Genomic DNA, 20,731 nt, shown 5'->3' on the forward strand with positions numbered 1-20,731 from the left:
ACGGGGCAGCCATGTGTGTCGGATAAAAACAATGGTGGCTTTACTAACATGGAGACCACAGTGCATCCAAAAACTGCTGGATGGAAAGAAAAAAACTAAACAGAGATGGGACTTAATGTAGGAGGGGACAAAAATATGACACATAAATCTCAGCATGAGGAAGAGTAAAGAGAAAAAGGTCAGGGTTGTGAGTGTGTCTGTGCAAGAGGGTAAGCAAGTGGCAGGGCAATGCTTGATCCCCCCCACTCCACTACCCCTCGGCCTCACGTGTAGTTATTTAAAACAACATGGGTTGGTGCATAAGAGACCGCTTCACCTAGATGGCTGTGCCATATCTAGCTGACCACAAAAAAAGAAAGAAAAAAGAAAAACATCATCATTTTTGCTATATTTCTGAGTCTCTCTAAAGCTATGAATGATGAAAAACAGCGTGTCACTGATCATTGACCAGAAATGTGGTCTACTTGTATTTTTCTTTGAAGATTTCTACAAATTACTTCATCTTTATGGGATTTTAACATCTCAACAACTTGGCAAAATAAGGGTTTTACAAAAACATGTTTTTGTCTTAAAATTGGCAAATTTGATGTTCTCACACCTAACTTATCAATTATTGATGCTTGGTCACTTTTGGATGTGGAGAGTTTCAGAAGCTGGTAAGATATCACTGGTAGGATGTGTTGTCATGGAAACATGGAAACTCTCTTCAAGACTTTGTGCAACAACATTTTTATTATTAATTCATTGTGTATTTTAAAAGCTAACAAAAGCCTTTTTTCTTAGCCAAGTTTACCTTTCATGCATAAAAAAGCAGCTACAGTAGAGTAAGGGAAGTTGAATGTTTGACTTTAACACACGCCTTATATTTTGAAGTTGGATGCTTTTTTTTCCCCCCGTGTCTCCCCTTCAACCTCCTCAGGTAGTCCTTGAACTTGTTGGAAAATCAGCATTGTAAAATTATGTTTTTCTTCCACTGTTTACTATTAGTTAAGCCAATATGTCAGTTACTGGCGTGGAGAGATAAATGGTAACCGGAGTCGTTCCCTGAGGTATTCCCTGCATTGAAAACTGACTTTTGGAAACAGAATGTGTTGGCCTTTTTACACACTATTTTATTCCACTGATGATTTCAACATGTAATATTCATCTTCCATCAGAATATATGAGCAGAGGTAGTCTTTCAATATTTAACATTTGTTTGAATCTAACTTTGGTTAAAAAACAAAATGCTAAACTGAAAATCAATATTGCAGAAAGAGGTGAAAAGACAACATATGGGTGAAGAAAAAGTAACATATAGATGGGGAAACGCCTGGAGAGAAGTGGATGAGGGAACAACTGCAAGTGAGCAGAAGGGGAGGACGTGGCACAGCTTGGCCATTGGCTCACAGACAAAATCATTCAGCTTGTCATCCATTCATAGTTGTGACATGTGGACACGTTACCACATGAAGCACACAGACTGTACACACACCACTGATCATGGCAAGCCATGAGCCACCTCCATCCATCTATCCGTATGTCGGTCAGTGAGCCAGTAGGACAGAATCTGTGTTTTCTGCCAGTTACAGGGGGGAGGCCAAGCTGGTGGGTACTAGTACATCTGTGTGTAAGTGCTCAGACATGCATGTTAATGGTAAGGAGGTTAGAAGCTGCAGACTGCTGCATGTCAGTCTTTGCACCCAGAAGGGAAGGACATAATGTTCAAGGGCAAACACACTACTCCTTACCGCTGCAGTAGAGAGACATTAGCCAACAGGAGCAATGCCTCAACTCCACTTGTCATGCAGGGCACCATCACTTGTTCAAAAAGCTATTAACATGTGTTTCTGGGAGAACCTGCTTATCAAAAATCGGTTTAGGAATTTGCAAAGACAGGCTTGAGGTGATGGATTTAAAGGTGCTTGGTAAGGTGAAGAGCATGTGCGAGCAACTGTGTTATCTCTCACAACTGAGCGCAAGAGCAAGACAAATACAAAATAAAATCATATTCATATGATTCAATTCTAGTTAAAGTTGCTGAGCCGAAAAAGAAGTAATCCCCTCAGTTACTTTCATCTCGCTCTGCTTATCACTTTTCTCTCCACATTGGGGACCTTTCAAAAACACAACAGCATAAACACAACCAGAGTCAGCATGCACAGAAGAGTTTTCTGATAATCACTTTATCAGTCATCCTTTGTGCAGAGAAGGTAAATTCCCAACATGGGGGAGTGTAATCAATGCTAGAGACATGTAAATCAATCTGGACATAGTGTCTGCTAGCCAAGTAATCTTTATCCTTTATCCGTCTCCCAACGTTAGAAAAGGCACTTGTTACTGCTTCTCACCGAGGACCAATTTTAGTACTCCTCCCCCTATTCATCTTTTTTTTTATCCCATTCCTCATTTACTCCGTTTCTCTCATTCAATCTTTCTAACCATGTCTGTGACGTTTCTGTTGTGTTGACACATCCATCAGGCCAGCACTTCAACCTCTGGCAGGCCACATCATTTCACGATAACAGACACGTCCCTGGATAACCTTGGTCCTAATAGAATTTAATGGCAGAGGTCTTCTGCACCCTGAGGACAATGGGTGTAATAATGAGGCTCTTAAAATCCATTATATGGGCTTATAGGTTTGGTGAACTGGGACATGCTGGGGAGATGGTAAATCATGGGAACGTCTGAACATGTCAGAGACCATACATGTTTTGGTTTTTGTACATAAAAAGGCTGTGTGCAGAGTGAGATTAATCAGTGTAACACACTGGCACTGACAGTCAGCTTTATGTGTCTCTTTATAAGTCTCTGTCTTAACTCATCCATTCTTCCACTTGTTTCTAATTTCAAGGGAAAGAATTGGGAAGGGGACCTTTGTTTGTGAGCAGATGTGAAATCTGGATTAATTATTTTTTTTTTTTTTTTTTTACAGATTATAGAGAGATAGATAGAAAGAGAGAAAGCACATAAGCGAATGCAATGATTAAATCTGAAGATCATCTATATCAGCCACAAAAATGTAAATCTAACAATCCACAACAGTCTTTATTCGAATGGGAGGCTGTTGATAAAGAACAACAAAAAGGAGATGATATTGGATTCTCCCAAGACTCTGTTGGAATTTTGATTAAAAGCCATCTGTTGTCTTGTCCAAAAGAAAGTCCCCCCCTCCCTTTTAGTTTTGTTGCCAACTTTAAATTAAAATTTTTCCGAAAAATAAACTGTAAACAAAGACAAGCAAACAACGGTAACTGCTTTCCCTACAAGCAACTTAAAGACGACAATGAGTGGTGACGTAAGTAATGAGCAGTTCTTATTAATTCAGACAGACGGTATAGTGTAAAGTTTACAAGGACTCCATCATCAACTAATTAACTTCACATATAAGTACATGGCTTGTTCATTGACACATAAGCCAAATAGAGACTGTTGAGTCAATAATGAATAGACAGCTGGTTATCAGACTAAATAAGACTAGATAACTGGAAAAGGTCCAAATTAGCTCAACATTTTGGAAACTAAGAGTTTTATAAGCTTCCAAACTTGTTAATTAGGACCCCAAGACGATAGCACTTAAAAATCACACTCTTCTGCTCTATTGGTCCTACGTGAACTTGCCCTTTAATAGACCGTAACCTGTAGAAAAACATACAGGGCCTGACATGTGTGCACACATTCGGTGGCATGAGTGAGTTTGGAAAAGATGGAAAGACTTGGTGTGATGCGAAAGGATTATCAGAAAAAAAGCCCCAGAGAGATACAGATGAAGGAGCAAATTAAGCTAAAACTAGCTTGCTTGAGATATTTTACACAATGATTTGCAAAGTCCCAAACACATTAACACAGCAAAAGCTGAACCCATTTTTAAGTGTTTCTGTAACTGCTAAAAATTGAAAATATATCGGTGATACACAAATTAGCCGGTGGCTTTCAATAGGGGCGGCAGTAGCTCAGGTGGTAGAGCGGGTCGTCCAATGATCGGAAGGTCGGAATGTCCTTGGGCAAGACACCTTACCCACCTTGCCCCGTGTGAATGTCTTTGAATGTGTATGAATGTTGGTGGTGGTCGGAGGGGCCGTTAGGCGCGATATGGCAGCCACGCTTCCGTCAGTCTGCCCCAGGGCAGGTGTGGCTACAGATGTAGTTTACCACCACTGGTGAGGATGTGTATGAATGAATAATGATTTCTGTAAAGCGCTCTGGGTGCCTAGAAGGGCGCTATATAAATCCAAGTCATTATAATATTTTGTTATATATGACATGAAATATATTTAATAATAATAATAATAATTAAAGTTGCAAGCAGCGATGAACGGGCCCTCGCACCCGTGTGCACGTTCAGGCGTGCTGCAGTGGAAGCGCGTGTATGACTTGCATGTAGATGTCTTCAGGCCTGGACATTTAGTGGATGACGCTAGCCACGACTCTCTATATCAAACCATTCAAAAGTTATGGCTTTTTGACGTCTATCGTCGCCACGGTAACGCTTTTGACTGAGAAAAGTAATTGTCGCAGGATGGATATGCACATTTTGATGTATAACACACCTGGGTGCACGTTACGGTTCGGGCCGTATTAACTGCCGAAGGAATGGCATAAATTTCACCAAAATTACTTAAATAAATAAAAAAATAAATAAATTAAATAAAAATGGCCGACTTCCTGTTCGTTTCGGCCATGGCGCCAAGAGACTTTTCTTTAAGTTGCGACATGATACAGGTGTGTACCGATTTTGGTGCATGTACGTCAAACCGTATTGTTGGGCTTGAGGCACAAAGTTTTCTAGGGGGCGCTGTTGAGCCATTTTGCCACGCCTATTAATGCAAACCATTAAATATCAAATGTTTCGCCAGGCCGGGCTTGCGTGCAAAATTTGGTGACTTTTGGGGCACATTTAGGGGGGCAAAAAGGCCCTCCTTTCGTCGGAAAAAAAAAAAAAAAAAGAAAAAAAGGAAAATTCCTACAGATACCATTGGGCCTTCGCACTGTAAGTGCTCGGGCCCTAATAATAATAATACTAATTATTATTTGCATTATCATTATTATTATTATCATTATTATGAGGGTAGAGAGGTTGGATGGTTGCATTATTCCTCACAGACGGACATGTAGCACAAGACAGCCTTTTTTTTCCACAGTTTTAAGTCAAACCATTGTATAGCCATATCCATGTCATTTTTCAAAATCCTCACTGAGCAGTTTGAATCCAACATCGTGTAGAAGTAATACCCTGGTCTCCAACATGATAAATCCTGCGACTGATTCTAGTAAGATTCCTCCACTCTGCTGATTCTCTGCAATTTCATGGCTTCTCGTGTCAGATATTGGACAGATCAGTGCATGACAACACTGCTAACAAAGAACACCTTGTGTTATATCATACAGAGGGCAGAAGCTTTGAAAAAAATACATGAAAACTAGCTGGAACATGATGTTGATTGAACAAGATGGAACATGATTGGAGTTAGTCCAGGCGTGTCCCCTCGGGGGGTCGCTCCAGGAGTATAGGATACTGTATCAGCTGTTACAGGCAATTCTGTCCCTTTAAATACAGAGCACAAGTTTAGTCCACATTGCTAAAAGTAAGTTAGATTTTTTCAAGGTGGGAATCGGAGTCAGTGAGTGTGTCCCTCAGGAATGATTCTGTTAATATCTTTATTAGACTTTTAATAGAGAGAATGTCCTGGCACAACTGAGGAGTGGAAGGAGGCCAGTCTGGTGGCCTCAGTATCCCATCTATGCTTTTTGGACATGATGTGATCCTATTGGTTCTTTTTCCACGATCCTCAGGTGGATCTGTGTTGTGTGTGCAGTGATGCAGACTGTACCACCATGTTGTGGGGATGAGAGAGAATTTAGCCCAAATGCAAGGCTGTCTGTCTCCATGTTGATCTGTTCTGATACCCTCAACCATAGTCACAAACTGTCGATAGTGACTGAAAGAACGTGACTGCGGATTCAAGCTGAAATTGGTTTCCTTTGTATGGTGGGTGTGCATTCGGTTAGGGTGCCTCCTCGATGCCTCTCCGGGGAGGTGGTCCAAACATATCCAACTGCAAGAAGGCTTCAAGGCAATCTCAGGACATGATGAAACGATAATTTCTGTCAGCTGCCTTGGGAAGGTCCCTGGTTTCCTCCCAGAATAACTGGAAGAGGTTGCTGGGAATAGGAAGGTACAGGACTTTCTGCTTATGCTGCTGCTCAGTTAATCCAAAGTCAGAGAATTTTAACCTAATGGATGAGAGGATGTTTGGCAAATGTATTTATCCACGAGACGAATAAAAGATTGATACAATGTGAATTGGTTGAGATAAGGAACAAAATCTTTTCATGCAGTAAAAAAAGAATGAAAACCAAACTTCCCATGACAGCATGGGTGCGCTCAAGGTGAGAGGAACTAGCTTAAACATGGCCTTCCATCAAAAAGCAGGGGGAAAACAAGCAAATAATGCTTTCTCATCTGTTTGACAACACAGGGGGCGCTGCCTTTGAACAAGAGATGCCATCGATTTTGACTTCTGTCAGTCTCCTGTCACACTCAATGGGAGATCTCGCAATATCTTCTGCTCTGCTCCATTTCATTATTTTGTCTGTACTCATCTCTGTTTTATCTTGACAAGATGAATGAAAGGTTTAAAAAAAATAAAAAAATCAAACAGCACTGCGTATGTTTGATGAGCTCTGCCGCCACACGCAGCACCAACGTAACACCTCAAAGCTCCCTTTTGTGGCTCAATATTACACATCCCTATGCAGGATGTGTAAAATGTCTGACCTATGAAAAACATATTATTTGTGTCTTTTGGTAATGAGACAAGACGTGAAACATTTACAATTATATCATTAAGGCTAAAGGTTTCTTCACAAACTCCAAATATCTGGTGCCCTGTAGGTACAATCGATTCCCGATTTCCATTTCCACCAGAGCTTCATCACTACTCAGTAAAGATGGGGGGGAAAGAGGATAAACATTGATTTGGGAGTGGTGATTGGAAACCAAATTAGGATGTAGAATGCCGTGGCCTTCACATTGACTTGTTAACACACAAAGACCTTTGCAAGGTTTTCCAAAATTAGTGTAAAGAACATTATTTTTTAGCCTGCTTTATAATGCATTAACTAACGAAGGGTGAGAATGATCTCTACTCTGATACTTTTAGCGATTTTTGTTTTGTAATATAATTCACACTTAATACGGTCAGAAACTTTTTCTAACCCAAGAAAAGAAAAACGACTTTGTTTCTTTTTTTTTGTTTAAAACATCCAAAAAAGTAATTACTCAAAACTTTACACCAACATGTAGAAGTGAGTGAAAGAAACAGCAGAGAAATCTGTGTGTTTAGGCCCAACTTCTGCTTCAACACGATACAGATCTGATGGATCAAAGCGCAGGGCACAACATATGAAACCCATTTATTTTTCATGCCGTCTGCACGGCCTGAGACACGAACGTGCACACAAACACACTCACGTACGACATAAAGTCAAAGTGGATGTGTGCATGTTGGAGGCTTTTCTATATCCAACACACTGGCGGCAATACAGAAATGGAGGAGAATGGCCAATCTATAATCATTAGGCGGGAAGAGAAGAGATGGCAGAGAAAGAGAGCTATAGCGCTGTCACCAAGGTGTCGGCATAACGCGATTAGAACTTGTGTGATTCATCGGCGGCCATCGTACTCCTCACCCGCCCGCAAATGCTTCTGCTGGTCCAGATTTGGAACCTCTCACTCTTGTGTTTGTATCTCTCTTTTATCCAGAATTATAGTTTCAGATGCCAGATATCTAAATATAAAAAAAAAAAAAATCATGTGCATTATATTCTGTGAGCAGCTGTTAATATTGATCCTTATGCCCATGCTGTGAAAAACCCAATTTCCTGACACATTGGGGAGTTTTCTACAATGCTAGACAAACCTGAATCTAATTTGTTAGTTTGAGTGAGCCTTTAACCAATGCATGAACAACGCAGCACAAAGCAACTTTAGAATATATAAAGAAAGCATGAACCTGATGACAACAATAGCGCTGGCAGAGAAATGTTAACTATCCCTCTACCTTTAATTTTATTTTTTTATCTTTTGGGAAGTGATGATATTAACTGTTGAGTGAGCGAGTGAACAGTCTGAAAAACTGTTTAAACCTTCAGTAGATGCTCCTTTTATCACCATTTCCAACACCCTCACCTTTTGAACGTTCATCAGGAGGTTGTAGAATCATCCGGAATAGTTTTACGTTTCCAATCTTTAATCTTTTCTGAGTGTTTTGACTTCATAATTTCAATTTATTTAAATATTCTACAAACAATGAGGTTAATTGTCCTGATATTTGTGTCTATCAAAGGTTCAAAGGTTGTTTTTTTTTAGGAAACTTCCCAACTTTTCTAGATGTGCAGCCCCAATTTCACAATCATTATCACAGTGCTTCAATATTTGCTTCAGGAGACAATTATACTGAAAAAATATGCATCTCCAAGCTCTCTTTGACTCTCAAATTTCTCATTAAAAATGTTATGACATATCAAGGACAGAAACAGAAAACCCCAAGAAACCTCACTTTACAAGGAAACCTATCAAAAACAGAGTGGCTATGCAGAGATATCCACTTCACAAGGCATCCATCCAAAGTGTTCTAACTTCATGTTAACCAGGCTTTCTAATCCTCCCCCCAAACACTCTTCCTCCCTTCATCCTGCAATGCAACCCTCTTCTCCTTCTCTCTTTTTTCCCTCTCTCTGAGCTCGGGGACAGTAGAGTGACTTTGATGTTTTGCTGCTTCAGGAGGAGAGAAAGTCACTCTTGCTAATTAGTTGTCCTTATCCCAACAGCAGCAACCACCACTAGCTCCCTGACTCAGAGTGGGAAACAAAACAGGCAAAAAACAGCAACTACTAACTGCTGCGTGCTAAAGATACAGTAACCCTGTCTCGCTGCTGGTTAGTAATGGCAACTCGTAACAGTTTGACTCATGTAAAGACTTGAGATGAAGATTAATGCCCTTGATCTTTTGTGTATGACGACAGAATGGGATGAAATATGTTAGGATTAATCTTCTGCTCTCAGGAAACGCTTGTCAGATCACTGTCAAATATAATGTCAACATTCTACTTCAGTTTCGTCCATCATCTCCCCAATTTAATTACCATCAGCATGACTGACTTTTAAATTCAATTCAGTTTTAGTGTTTAGCTCTCAACCACAAGTAATCTCCAGGAACTTTACAAAGAAGATAAACAAGGTCATTGCAGGTTATACATTCCAACAATAATCCAACTATGTTTCAATTAAATCCGAATCTTTTAAATTAATCAATAATCCAATTTAGCCCAATTTATCACAACTCTATTTATGTAATGCCAAATAACAGAAAGCAGAAATTCATTGGCTGAGGGTCACTGGCTCTTGATGCAGCTGTTTCATGTGAAGAAATTGGGGCCATACCGAGATCAACTGCATCATGGGGGGAATTATAAAGTCATTGGTGTTAAATATTTTCTTTTTTCTTTGAATTTTTGGTTATTTACTTAATTTTGTGTTTTATTAGTAAGTTGAAGTACTAACTAATAACTAGTAACTAATTGCCTTTTGTTTGCATTGTCTGCAAGTATTAGTTTTCCATATGTGTGAGACTGGTCTGATCAGCCAGTTTATAAGTTCCCTTTGATTGATGTGTGTCAGGTCAGTATGATTTTTTTTTGGGAGGGGGGCGATAAAACCCCTTTTTGTAGAAAATATTGGTGTCCTCATGCTAAACCAGATCGGTCACTCACAATATTCATGCAGAGTAATGAGAGTGGAGTGAGGAAAGTAGGTGTGCCCTGGTGGGACATGCCACCTCCCCAAGGAGGCATCCAGGGAGCATCCAATAGAGATGCCCAAGCCGCCTCAGATGTACTCCTCTCGATTTGAAGGAGCAGAGTTCCTCAGAATGACGGAGCTCCTCACCCTATCCAGCCACGCTACAGAAAAAACTCATTTCGGTCGCTTGTAACCTCAATGTTGTCCTTTCTGTCATTACCCAAAGTTCATGACCATAGTGAGGGTGGGAAAGTAGATCGACCGGTAAATCGAGAACTTCGCCTTTAACTCAGCTCCTTCACCCCACTGAACGCATAACTACGGATGCTGCACCAATCCATCTGTCAATCTCACAATCCATCTTTTCCTCACTCGTGAACAAGACCCAGAAATACTTGAACTCCTCACCTTTAGACAGGACCTCTCCACCTACGTGGAGAGGGCATACCACCCTTTTCAGTCTAGAACCATGGTCTCAGATTTGGAAGTGGTGATTCTCATCCGCTTTGCACTCTTGCAAACCACCCCAACACATGCTGAAGGTTCTGCCCTGATTACATCCACAGGACATCATCATCTGCAAAAAGCAGAGATGAAATCCTGTGGTTCTCAAACTGGACCCACTCTAGAATCTGACTATACCTAAAACTCCTGTCCATACAGATTATGAACAAAACCGGTGACATAGGGCAGCCCTGCCAGAGTCCAACAAGCACTGGAAACAAGTCTGACTTACTTGCAGCTGCTCTGGTGGTACAGCCCTTAGCAGTACTCTGCCAACACTGTTTACAGTGCAGGTGGGGAGCTGTTGACCTCAACTGGGGATGTTGTTGGACGGGGGAAGGAATACCGTATTGACCCGAATATAAGACGTCCCTGATTGTAAGACGACCCCCTCTTTTTCAAGACTCAAATTTGAAAAAATACTTTTTTTTTAACACCAAATTAAATTTTTATTCAGAAAATAATTACAGTACATCTCAAACAAATGATTATAACAATATATTTGAGAGAAAAAGCATGTTATTTTGCCTCATTCAAATCATGATCTTGAAGTTTGCATCATAACTTCTTCGACCCACTTTTCTCCAGATTGTCGCTACGTTTCTCCATTTTCTGTTATCTCTTCTGTTATTTTCTTCTCTTTTCTTTCTTACCGCTATTTTTTATTTTTCTTCTTCATGGTACTGCTATTTTTATTTTTATTCTTCGTGACAGGGATTCGCTTTGGCCTGGGGAGTTAAGTTCGGCATTCGCTTTAAAGATATATGGCGCCATCTAGCGTTGTGAATGGGTATAACGTCTAGACCCCGAATATAAGACGACCCCCACTTTTTTCAGTCTTATTTCAATGCAAAAAACCCTGTCTTATATTCGGGCCAATACGGTACTTCAAGGATCTCCTCAATCAGTCCTTATCTGAATGCGCCTATCACTAAAACCTGACTTGAGTTTCTGGATTTTTAAATAATAATTCTTATGTCAAACAAAGAAGACAATTGTCTTGGCGAAAGGGCCTTTCTGTGTGGAGTTTGCATGTTCTCCCCATGTTCCCTTAGGTAGCTAATGGGAGCTAACCTCACAAAAACATGCACACAGTCCTGGGCTATACTGCCCCCTCTGGCCAACCGGGGCGTCAGATGGGGTGGGGAGGATCTGGCCGGAATAACGTGATCCTTCCACACGCTACGTCCGGCCGGAGAAACCCCACCCTGTCTGGTGAAAAGATGCGGCCTGCTCACTCCTCAGGATAAGGAGGAGACCTGAGCTCAGTGCAGGGCCCTCCCGGGGTTGGCAGAGGATGGCAATGCCCAGGACTGACTTAGGTAGGAGCACTGGGTGAAAATGGGAAAAAATCTGGGATAAAAATATTAAAAAAAAAAGAAAAAAAAAAGAAGACAATTGTCATCCCTTGTTAGATTTATTTTTACATAATGAACGTTGTACCTTTTTTCAGCAAAGTCCATTTAAAAAAATGGACTCCAATTAATGTGAGTATGGTAACAACTTCAACTTCAAAGCTTCTTGTTTGAATATCGCGTCACTACTACTACTAATACTATAAATGAGAAAACACACTCGATTCTAACAGCAAATGGGAGTAGAGATGTGGTGTCCCAACACAAGCGTCTGTATTATCTTGTCCCAGCAGGGTCTCTCATATCATGTCCAGCATGTCTTTCCTGAGCCTTGCTCTTTTTAACCCCGCTCTCTATCTTTGATCCTCACAGGCCCACGGCTCAGAGACATGACACCGAGAGACAGACAAAGAGCTGGGTGAGTTTCAGAGACATTAACCACCCCCTTGAGAGACACACACACACACGCACACACACGCACACACACACACACACACACACACACACACACACACACACACACACACACACACACACACACACACACACACACACACACACACACACACACACACACACACACACACTCTTCCATGCTCCATTCATTTGGGTCTCTACGCCAAACACTGCTGACATACTGTACTGTCATGTGTGTACATACTATGGATTCTCCGTCTGTTCCTCTCTCCTCTTCTCCACTCATGGGGACTCTTATTATTATTCAAGTCACTCTACTGTCAGAATGTCTACTGAGAAGTAAAAAAAAAAAGAAAAAGACAGAAAAGAAAACAATGGTTTCTGCTGGTCTTTGAAGTCCAGTCAAAGATCAGTCCCTCATTACAAACTAAAATAAAGTTCAAAGATAAATTCATTATCCAAGACAATTCACTGTCCCTCTGCTCAATAGTCTTGCATCCTGTAAGGCCAAGGGCTAAGGAGCTGAACACTAGTTATATAAAGTTCAACACGCAATCTGGAGAGAGCACTTTCCTGAACTCACGAGACAATTTATTCATCTCGTCTTCTGATCTCCACAGACCTCTGACTCTCAAGGCCTGTTGGGAGAAGGCCAAACAGACAGGGATGTGTAGGATGTGTTCATACTCAGACAGAACATAGAAATGTGTGTGTCTTTATCATACATGTGTTCTACAAATGTTCTTATGAGTTTTGATGTGTATGGGAGTTATTTGTTCTTAAGTGTGAGCATGCAGACACTATACACACACAGACGCACGCACACCTGTCCACGGGAGTCTGATTCTCCCCTAATGGCACCAAGGGGACCAAAAGACATTATCATATTAAAAGGTGACATTTCACAGCCGGAGCCCTCCAGCCCAATCATCCTGGCAGTTTGACACTTTGACAGGTAGACAGGAGAAGAGAGACACACGAGACACTGGAGTGCAAAGCTATTGGAATATGGAATGGTACCTGGTGGATATGAGTTGGAAAATGCCCAACTCCAGTTCATGACAAAATGTGTAATCGCTACGTGGGTCCACACAGCGAAACGCTGCAGTTTCACAACAAAGACTCAAGACATGCACTATAGCTACAAATTGCTTACTCGTTCTTTTGACTTTTGTCGCGATACATACTTCTTAAGCACTTCTATTCCTAACTTTTCTAATTTCCTCTCGTTCACAAATGGCTAGGAGTTTCAGAAAGATGGAGTACTTGTGTTGTACTGTTATAACTACAAAATACACACACTACGTCCATACTGACATTACTTATTATATGACCAAAAAACTGACAAGACTGACCAAAACAAACAATTACAGGCTAATCCAGTATGCACACATATGCAAACACATAACTAATCTCATCTGATTTATGAATAAAAACTTGTTGATGATCAGAGAAGAGAAAACTGGAAACATTTGATGACTAATTAGGATTTTTGGGTCTTGTTATATTAATATTTCAGGGGATTTTTGTTGGAAATCATTTTTTCAGTATGTGTGGTGACACCTACAGTACATGAACACACATTGGCATGCTATACACATGCATGCACACTCACACACCTGTCAAGGACCAACAGTTGAGAAAAAAGTGACAATGCTCAGTAATTGGCTCTGAAGTGCAGCTTCAGCAAAAGCCTTAGCTTGTCACACACCCTGTCAGTATTTGGCATCTGTTACTCTCATTTTTGTCTGCAGGGCAGCAAGCTGTTACCTGTTGTACCTTACTGCTGTCACATTCTACAGATGTTCCCCCAACTACTCATGCTACAACTAATAATGCTTCTGTCACAGTAGAGCCAACAAAGATGACCTGTATTTCCTTCATAAAAACATTAGACTGCCTATTGTCTGGAACAAAACAAACCGAAACCATCTCATGTTAAAGAGAAAGACTCTGAAGCAACACAGCAAGCCATTGATTAAAACAGACGGTTTATCAAACACAAATACCCAAGCACAGGGAGCGTTTTATCTCAAGGCTAATAATGCTACCGTACAAATGCAGCTGAGGGAGTTTCCGATTTCATGTGTCCTGTGAGCAAAATCACTCTGTTCCTGCTTTCCAGCTCACAAACCAGCAATCACAGTAAGCACTCCTCTCTGCATGTGTCCTGTGAAATAAATGCTTTTTTTAAATTCTAGCATTTTGTATGATAGTCCTCTTCCTTCCTGCTCTCCTCAGGTTCGTTGCACCTATTTCATCAACACAAAAGACAATTTTGCAGGGTGACTATTTTGAGAAAGTACTGAATGTAGCTTCCCAGCAGGAGTCCTGGGGTGTAATGAGAAAGAACAAAAAGCCACCTCACTGTATCATCTAAAAAGACACCCTTGTTGATGAGTGAAGCCTTAAGAGTTTCTATTTTTTTCACACTTCATTGAGTGCAAGTACGGGGTAATTATAGTAACGGAGACATGTGCTATATTATTGCATCAACTTTGGATTTCTTGAGGACTGGCACCTGATGGAGGAGCTGAAAGGCTGAATGTTCCAGAGCCGACTGATGAAAATTAGCTGTTTTAAAAGGCAGCCGTCCGTAACAGAGCAAGTGATTCTGTTTATTTCACGTGAAAATTTATATTGCTCAGTGCGCAATTATTAAATACATTCATCCACGTTTTTGTATTAAAGAAGCCAACTCTTAGGCTAACCTATTTCTGAAATGAGTACTATCTATGCATAACACATCTCTAAAAATCACACGATGCAACTGCATATTACGTTGAAAAAAATGGAAAGCTTTTGTGCCAAAAGTAATAAGCCTTACCAACTATCCTCTTGACTTGAATAGTCAAACTCTAGAGTTGTAAAAGTCTAGGGTTCACTAAATGAATTATGGTCTGCTGGGTTTTTTTTGTACAAAACCAAAACCCAGGGGGCGACTGTGCTCTCATTCAACTTAGCTCCGGCTTTAAACCAGAACATATAAAGTTAATCTCAGAGCTAAACATTACTTGAACCCGATATAAGTGTTGCAAAAAGGAAGGAGGTAAATCTTCTGGAAACTAGAAGTTCACTAGAATATAAACAATATCTCTGGAGAGCAGCCAGTACAGCCTACAGCAGTTATTTCAAGGTAAAGAAAAAGGGAGAAAAATTACAAAATTACAACATCTATTCACTAATATAAATAATATTACTAAATCTTGGTCATCATTAAAGAAGGGTCTGTTTGAAAAGTAGCTGAGCTGATGATTTCATCTCAACCATCTAATAGACTACATCTGCGTCATAACTGTTGACCTGAAATAACACTAAGAGTTTCAGTTGCACAGACTGACAATACATGAAAGGACCTTCTAATAGTCTTGATGTTGCTTTATATTGCAGTTTAACAAGAGCCACAACAGGAAGAGAAATATAATTGTAAATAAAAGTAACATCACTTAAAAATTCAACAAGGCGATATACATCAGCAAGAAGCCAACGGCTGTACTTAAAGTCTGGAGTTGTAATAGAGCTGGAAATTACTAAAATGCCGACAGGTAAGTTTCATTGCACAAAACCACATGCAGAGATATTTTATCAAATGGATTGGCTTAATAGCAGGCTCAAGGAGGACAAATCCAGCAGTGCGGAGAATTTAACGAGCATTTAGAAGCACATGATGCTTGATGGTGCAAAAACGAAAATGACCAAATGCACTGGACCTGGTAACAGTCAGCCCGGGAATGTCACTGCTCCTGCTGAATCTGCTGAGGCCACGAGAAGACACTTAGGACAGTCTTCACACAGCAGGTCAAACCCACTCAGGTATTATTGCTAACATTATCACGTTTTTGTCCATGTGCCCTCACGCATGCGTGTTTCCACACTGTGATCCACCTGAATACACAGGCCTAATGCACACTAATATATAGATTTTATTTTGGTCTTTAATTTATAGGTAACACCCTGCATGGAACTACATGAGGGTAAATATGGACAAAATGAATGTGCAGGGTGAGACGCACATTTCCTTGTGGTAATTAAACGTGCAGAAAAAAAGGGACATCCAGTGGTTGGTGTAACTTTTTTTTTCTTTTGACTGACACTTTGAGTTTAAACTTTTGTTTAAAAGTTTGTTTTCACTGAGTAAAAGCTAATGTCTCATATTTTTGCTGATCAAAAGAAAAAAGGGTAGGCACTACAAGCTACGGCTTCAGCCTACACCTTTTCGGCAAAAGAAATGTTGTTTTTTTTTTCTTCTTCCTTTTCATCTTGTTCTGTACAAGCCGAAATAAAGATTCATAACATAACATAACATAAGATAACACTTTGAGTTTAAACTTCACCTCAGCTTCAGGTTAAACCACGGGCATAAATGACAATGAGCAATGAGGTTTAAGAGGTTGAAAGACTGCCTTATGTCACGCAGGAGTTTAACACAGAGTTGAACCTTAAACCTCAGCTAGGCTAGTTACAGTGCAGTTGGCCCAAATTTCCTTCGCACTTCTTCTACAGTTGAAACATTTTGTTTTCACATTAACAGACAAGACAACTTTTCTTGTCCTTCAGACCTTAAACCAGCAGCCCAACAATGGGGTAAAACAGTTCTCCATGTTTAGAGAGCAGGCTTAACACGTTAACACTAAAACCGGCATGAGTGAACGCTGGAAACATACCTTCATTAGTACTGACTCGCTGAGCTTCTCACGGTTCACAATCTTTATGGCGACTTTCTGGCATGTTACACAGTGGACTCCGAGCTTGACCAGCCCTGAAAAAAAGAGGAGAGAAGGAATGACAAAGTTAATCAGACAGCTGAGGTCAGATGCTCCTCAAACATCTGCCTGGAGATAAATATCCAGAACATGTTTATGCATATGACATCGGAAAAGCAGCATGATGAAATAACGCCACAAAAACCAACCAACACCCTGTGCTCAAGGTGAATGTGTTTTGTGCAAGTTAGGATAAAATTATCTGCAAATTAAAGTTCTATGTGGCTAAATCAAGGTTATGTTTTCTCCCAAACTATAAATCCGTATTGACCAGAGTCAATAGAAAATTGCTTTTCACCTCATGTACATAATGTCCACAATGACCTATTAAGTGTACGCAAGTCCTTAAATAAACTGCCCTTCAGGGGTTTATTGGAGTCATAAAGGCAGTAAGTGAGTGGCTCTTGTGTTATTGATTCCTATGTAATGTACTAAACCGTTATAATGCAGCTGTTAGCTGAGATGGCAGAAAACAGTTAGAAACTGAAAAGGAGCTAATTATTGACCCTCACCTGAAAATAATGGAATTGAAGAAACAAATGTGGAGGAATTAAATCAAAATTAAATCAAAAATGCCAGCAGAAGGCATAAAACTTTACCACACAACACAAACCCACAGAAACAGAAGGCGAGATCAGTATTTAATTCATGCTCCTGAGTAAGTTCTATTGGGATTCCTACACAAATATTCTGTCAACGCTCAAGCAGATCCTGTGGCTTGCAACACAACCACAAAAGCATCTTTCCCAGATTCTAATGTCCCTAGATATCCTTAGTTAAATGATCAGTCACAGACAATGTAGAAAACAGACAGGAATGCCACAATGAGCGCAGTTTCACTGGAACAAAGAGGTATATGTATTTCAGACAGGGGGAGCCATGACAACAGCACCAATCAATTTTCTGTCAGCGAACACAAAGCGGCACGCACATTAGAGAAGACGCTCACAACGAATACACAGAAAAGCACACAGCGGCATAAAACAAATGCCTGTTCACACAGTTAATGATTTCTCTTATGGCCCTGTGCTTGCGACAAGCATTACGTAGACAACCGAAACTCGTTTTAAACTTTGTAAGCTAAATCATTTCAACTCTCTAATGGCAGGCAAGCAGCGCTTACAGAAACGTAGATGTGGAATACTTTGTTTTCTTGCCACTCTTATGTGGGTGTACATGTAGAAGGCAGAATCAAGTTAACAAGCTTCACCTAAACAGGAATGCTGCAGCTACTGTAAAAAATCGTGTGAAATGGAGGCAATGTTCTGCAGAAAACTGTCTGTCTGTCACAAGCCAGACACATATGAGCTCCTTGCTCCCACAGTTATGTTGGGCTCTCAATTTCACTTAACCAGTAAAGAAGGAGAGTCATTGGTTTTAAGAAGGTAGGACACATAGAAGAAAGAAATTCCTCTGATGCCAGGCAGATATCAAGGAGGTGAGCGATATTGGGGAGGAGTTAAGACAGCAGTGGGATAAAAAGAAGGAGAAAGGCGCAATGAGGAGAGGGAATGAGGAAGTGAAAGTTGAAAGGGAAAAGTTAGAGAGATTGAGGGTTAGACATCTCGCATTATTCAAATGAGAAACGCAGACATTTAAGCAATAATGGAAAGTGTGGCGTGGGAGTGAAGCTCTAGTTTGGGGTATTTTGGGGCCGCGGGGGCAGAGAGCAGACACACAAAAAGCATGAGAGAGAAAGACAGAGATAGGATTGACCTACAAATAAAAAAAGAAAACAGAGAGATGAAAGATGTAAAAGAAAGATTTAGAAAAGTGTATGAGGCATCTGATCGGAAGTAGGGAACAACAGTCAAAGCCATTAGGCTTATGATGGTAATCATATGTTAATGACTGCCATAGAGAATCTCATAAGTCATGATAAACACATTAAAGAGAAAATATCTGCCTACAAACACATGAAAAGTTAAGTGGATTATTTCCCTCACTATCCATCTTGCTCCAGCGCCTGTGTTTTCCTGAGCAGAGGGCACATTAGCAAGGAGGAAATGTGAACTGGGAACATATCATTTTACAACCACTTTGCTTCCAAAGGAAGTTTAGCGATCAACAGGGACAGAGGACATGAGCTAGAAACATAAACACTGTGACGTTAACAACTGTATCATAAATACAGAAAATAATTCAAAATATGAACAATAACGAGGCCCAACAGAACAGGGCACAGCAGTAAAATATAAAAGTTAGTCTCTTTCATTATTTTGAAGGTGCTAAAATACACTAATTGACAAATGAAGATATAAAAGAAGTCCTGAGATGAACCGAAATGCCTTTTTGACATAGATGTCGAGACATTTTTCCAGGGGCCAAAACTTTCAAACTGGCCCTGACTGTATAAAAAGTTTTGAGATGTTTCAGGTAGAAGCAGAATGTTTACAAGTATGGTATAAGATCATCACTGACACGAAGCTACCATCAGCTTGTTGTGATTTATATAATAAAGTCTGACCCAGAGAGCCTGAAACCAAAAGGCATGTCATTACGCGTGGGTGTAAAGTGGAGGAAACTCACACAACCATCTGCTAGAACATAAAGCTACTTTTCATATAATGTCAGTGTTTTTGCTGTGAAGAGTTATCTTTATCAAGCAAGAATGTGGGCAGCAGCAAAAAAGAAAAGAGTAGCTCAACTTTGTCCTCACAGGGACATGTTTCAGCCTTAACATCATCGCAGCATTTTAATCATTTCTAAACGAGTCAAGTTCACCTGTGTCAAGGTTGTAACATCTAATAACCTCCATCTCTTCAGGACCCACATTTACTCCCTTCTACTTTACTCTGATGTCTAGTAATGGGGAATGATCACTCGCTCTTAATAAATATTTAACCTGTCTGTAACAAAACCCATTCCAGCTCCACATGAGTTGAATGTGGACCGGTCGGCTGGGGAGACTAACATTTACAGGACTCCCTGGAAGAAAAACATTTAAGATTCCCTCTTTATTACTGGATGTAGAAGGTAGCAGGATTCCCTCTCTCACTCTTACACACTCAAATCTCTGACTTGATGCCATATTCGGCATCATACAGAGCTTTTTACCTGTTTAAAAGCAGAGAAAAGTGTAGGAATGACTTGGAAACAGCATTTAAATCAATTGACCAGTTGTATTTGAGATAGATTTGTAATCCCTACCTTATTTCACCTGGTTTGATGTGAATATCCTCAAATTAAAGCTGAAAGTCTGCACTTACAGACCACGATTCTTAGATAATTCAAATATGTTCTGGTAAAAATGACAGAACTGTCTTTTAATGTTTTCTTACCATCTATGAAATACACTTACAGACTGATGTGTCACATAAAAAAGACAAGGGGGTGAATGAACAACGCAGGTTGTGAGGTGAAGTTTACAATGGCACTGATTGAGCAAGTGAATTGATGACTCTCGCTCTTTGCCCTCCCACCAAATCAATAGCATCAAAAGCTCTCACCCTCACAACAGCATCAGAGTAATGGCACCAGCGCAGGACTTATGGGCTGGAGAGGCCACCATTGACTCCCCACCAGCCTCTGCCCTAGCTCTGCACCATTTTATCTCGCTGTGATTAATGATCTCATGTTAGGGAATGCTGGAGGAAGACACTGAGCGAGAAGGTTCATGGCTGAAAGAGCAACAAAGCTGAGAAGTGATTTGCTCCACTGTGCTGGAAGCTGCTGCACTGCTGCAAAGTCATTGTTGTAATCATCACCCTGCAGGTTTTCACGAACTGGAGATGAATTAAGTTTTGGAATCAAACTGAGCTGACTGCCTGTACAGAGCGAGTGTTAGAGGGAAAAAAAAACAAGCTGGAATGTCAAAGTTAAAAAATATAATGAATTATCAAAATAAATTAACGATCAAGTGATAAATCAGCAAGTTTTTACGTTTCCATGTCATCATGATATCTACA

The 20,731-nt window shown here is 40.4% G+C and overlaps 1 protein-coding gene across 11 annotated transcripts in view; it reads right to left on the bottom strand.

Moving 5' to 3' along the window:
* brsk2a (BR serine/threonine kinase 2a) overlaps positions 1–20,731 on the bottom strand; it is a 198,626-nt gene that overhangs the window by 67,577 nt on the left and 110,318 nt on the right. For all 11 annotated transcript variants that reach the window (XM_061721480.1, XM_061721479.1, XM_061721473.1 and 8 more), the window contains exon 2: positions 16,725–16,819. In XM_061721480.1, coding sequence (XP_061577464.1) covers positions 16,725–16,819 — 95 coding nt within the window. The remainder of the gene's footprint in view (positions 1–16,724; positions 16,820–20,731) is intronic.

The sequence above is a fragment of the Cololabis saira genome, chromosome 5, assembly GCF_033807715.1.
Source record: "Cololabis saira isolate AMF1-May2022 chromosome 5, fColSai1.1, whole genome shotgun sequence".
In the NCBI taxonomy this organism is placed as follows: Eukaryota; Metazoa; Chordata; class Actinopteri; order Beloniformes; family Belonidae; genus Cololabis; species Cololabis saira.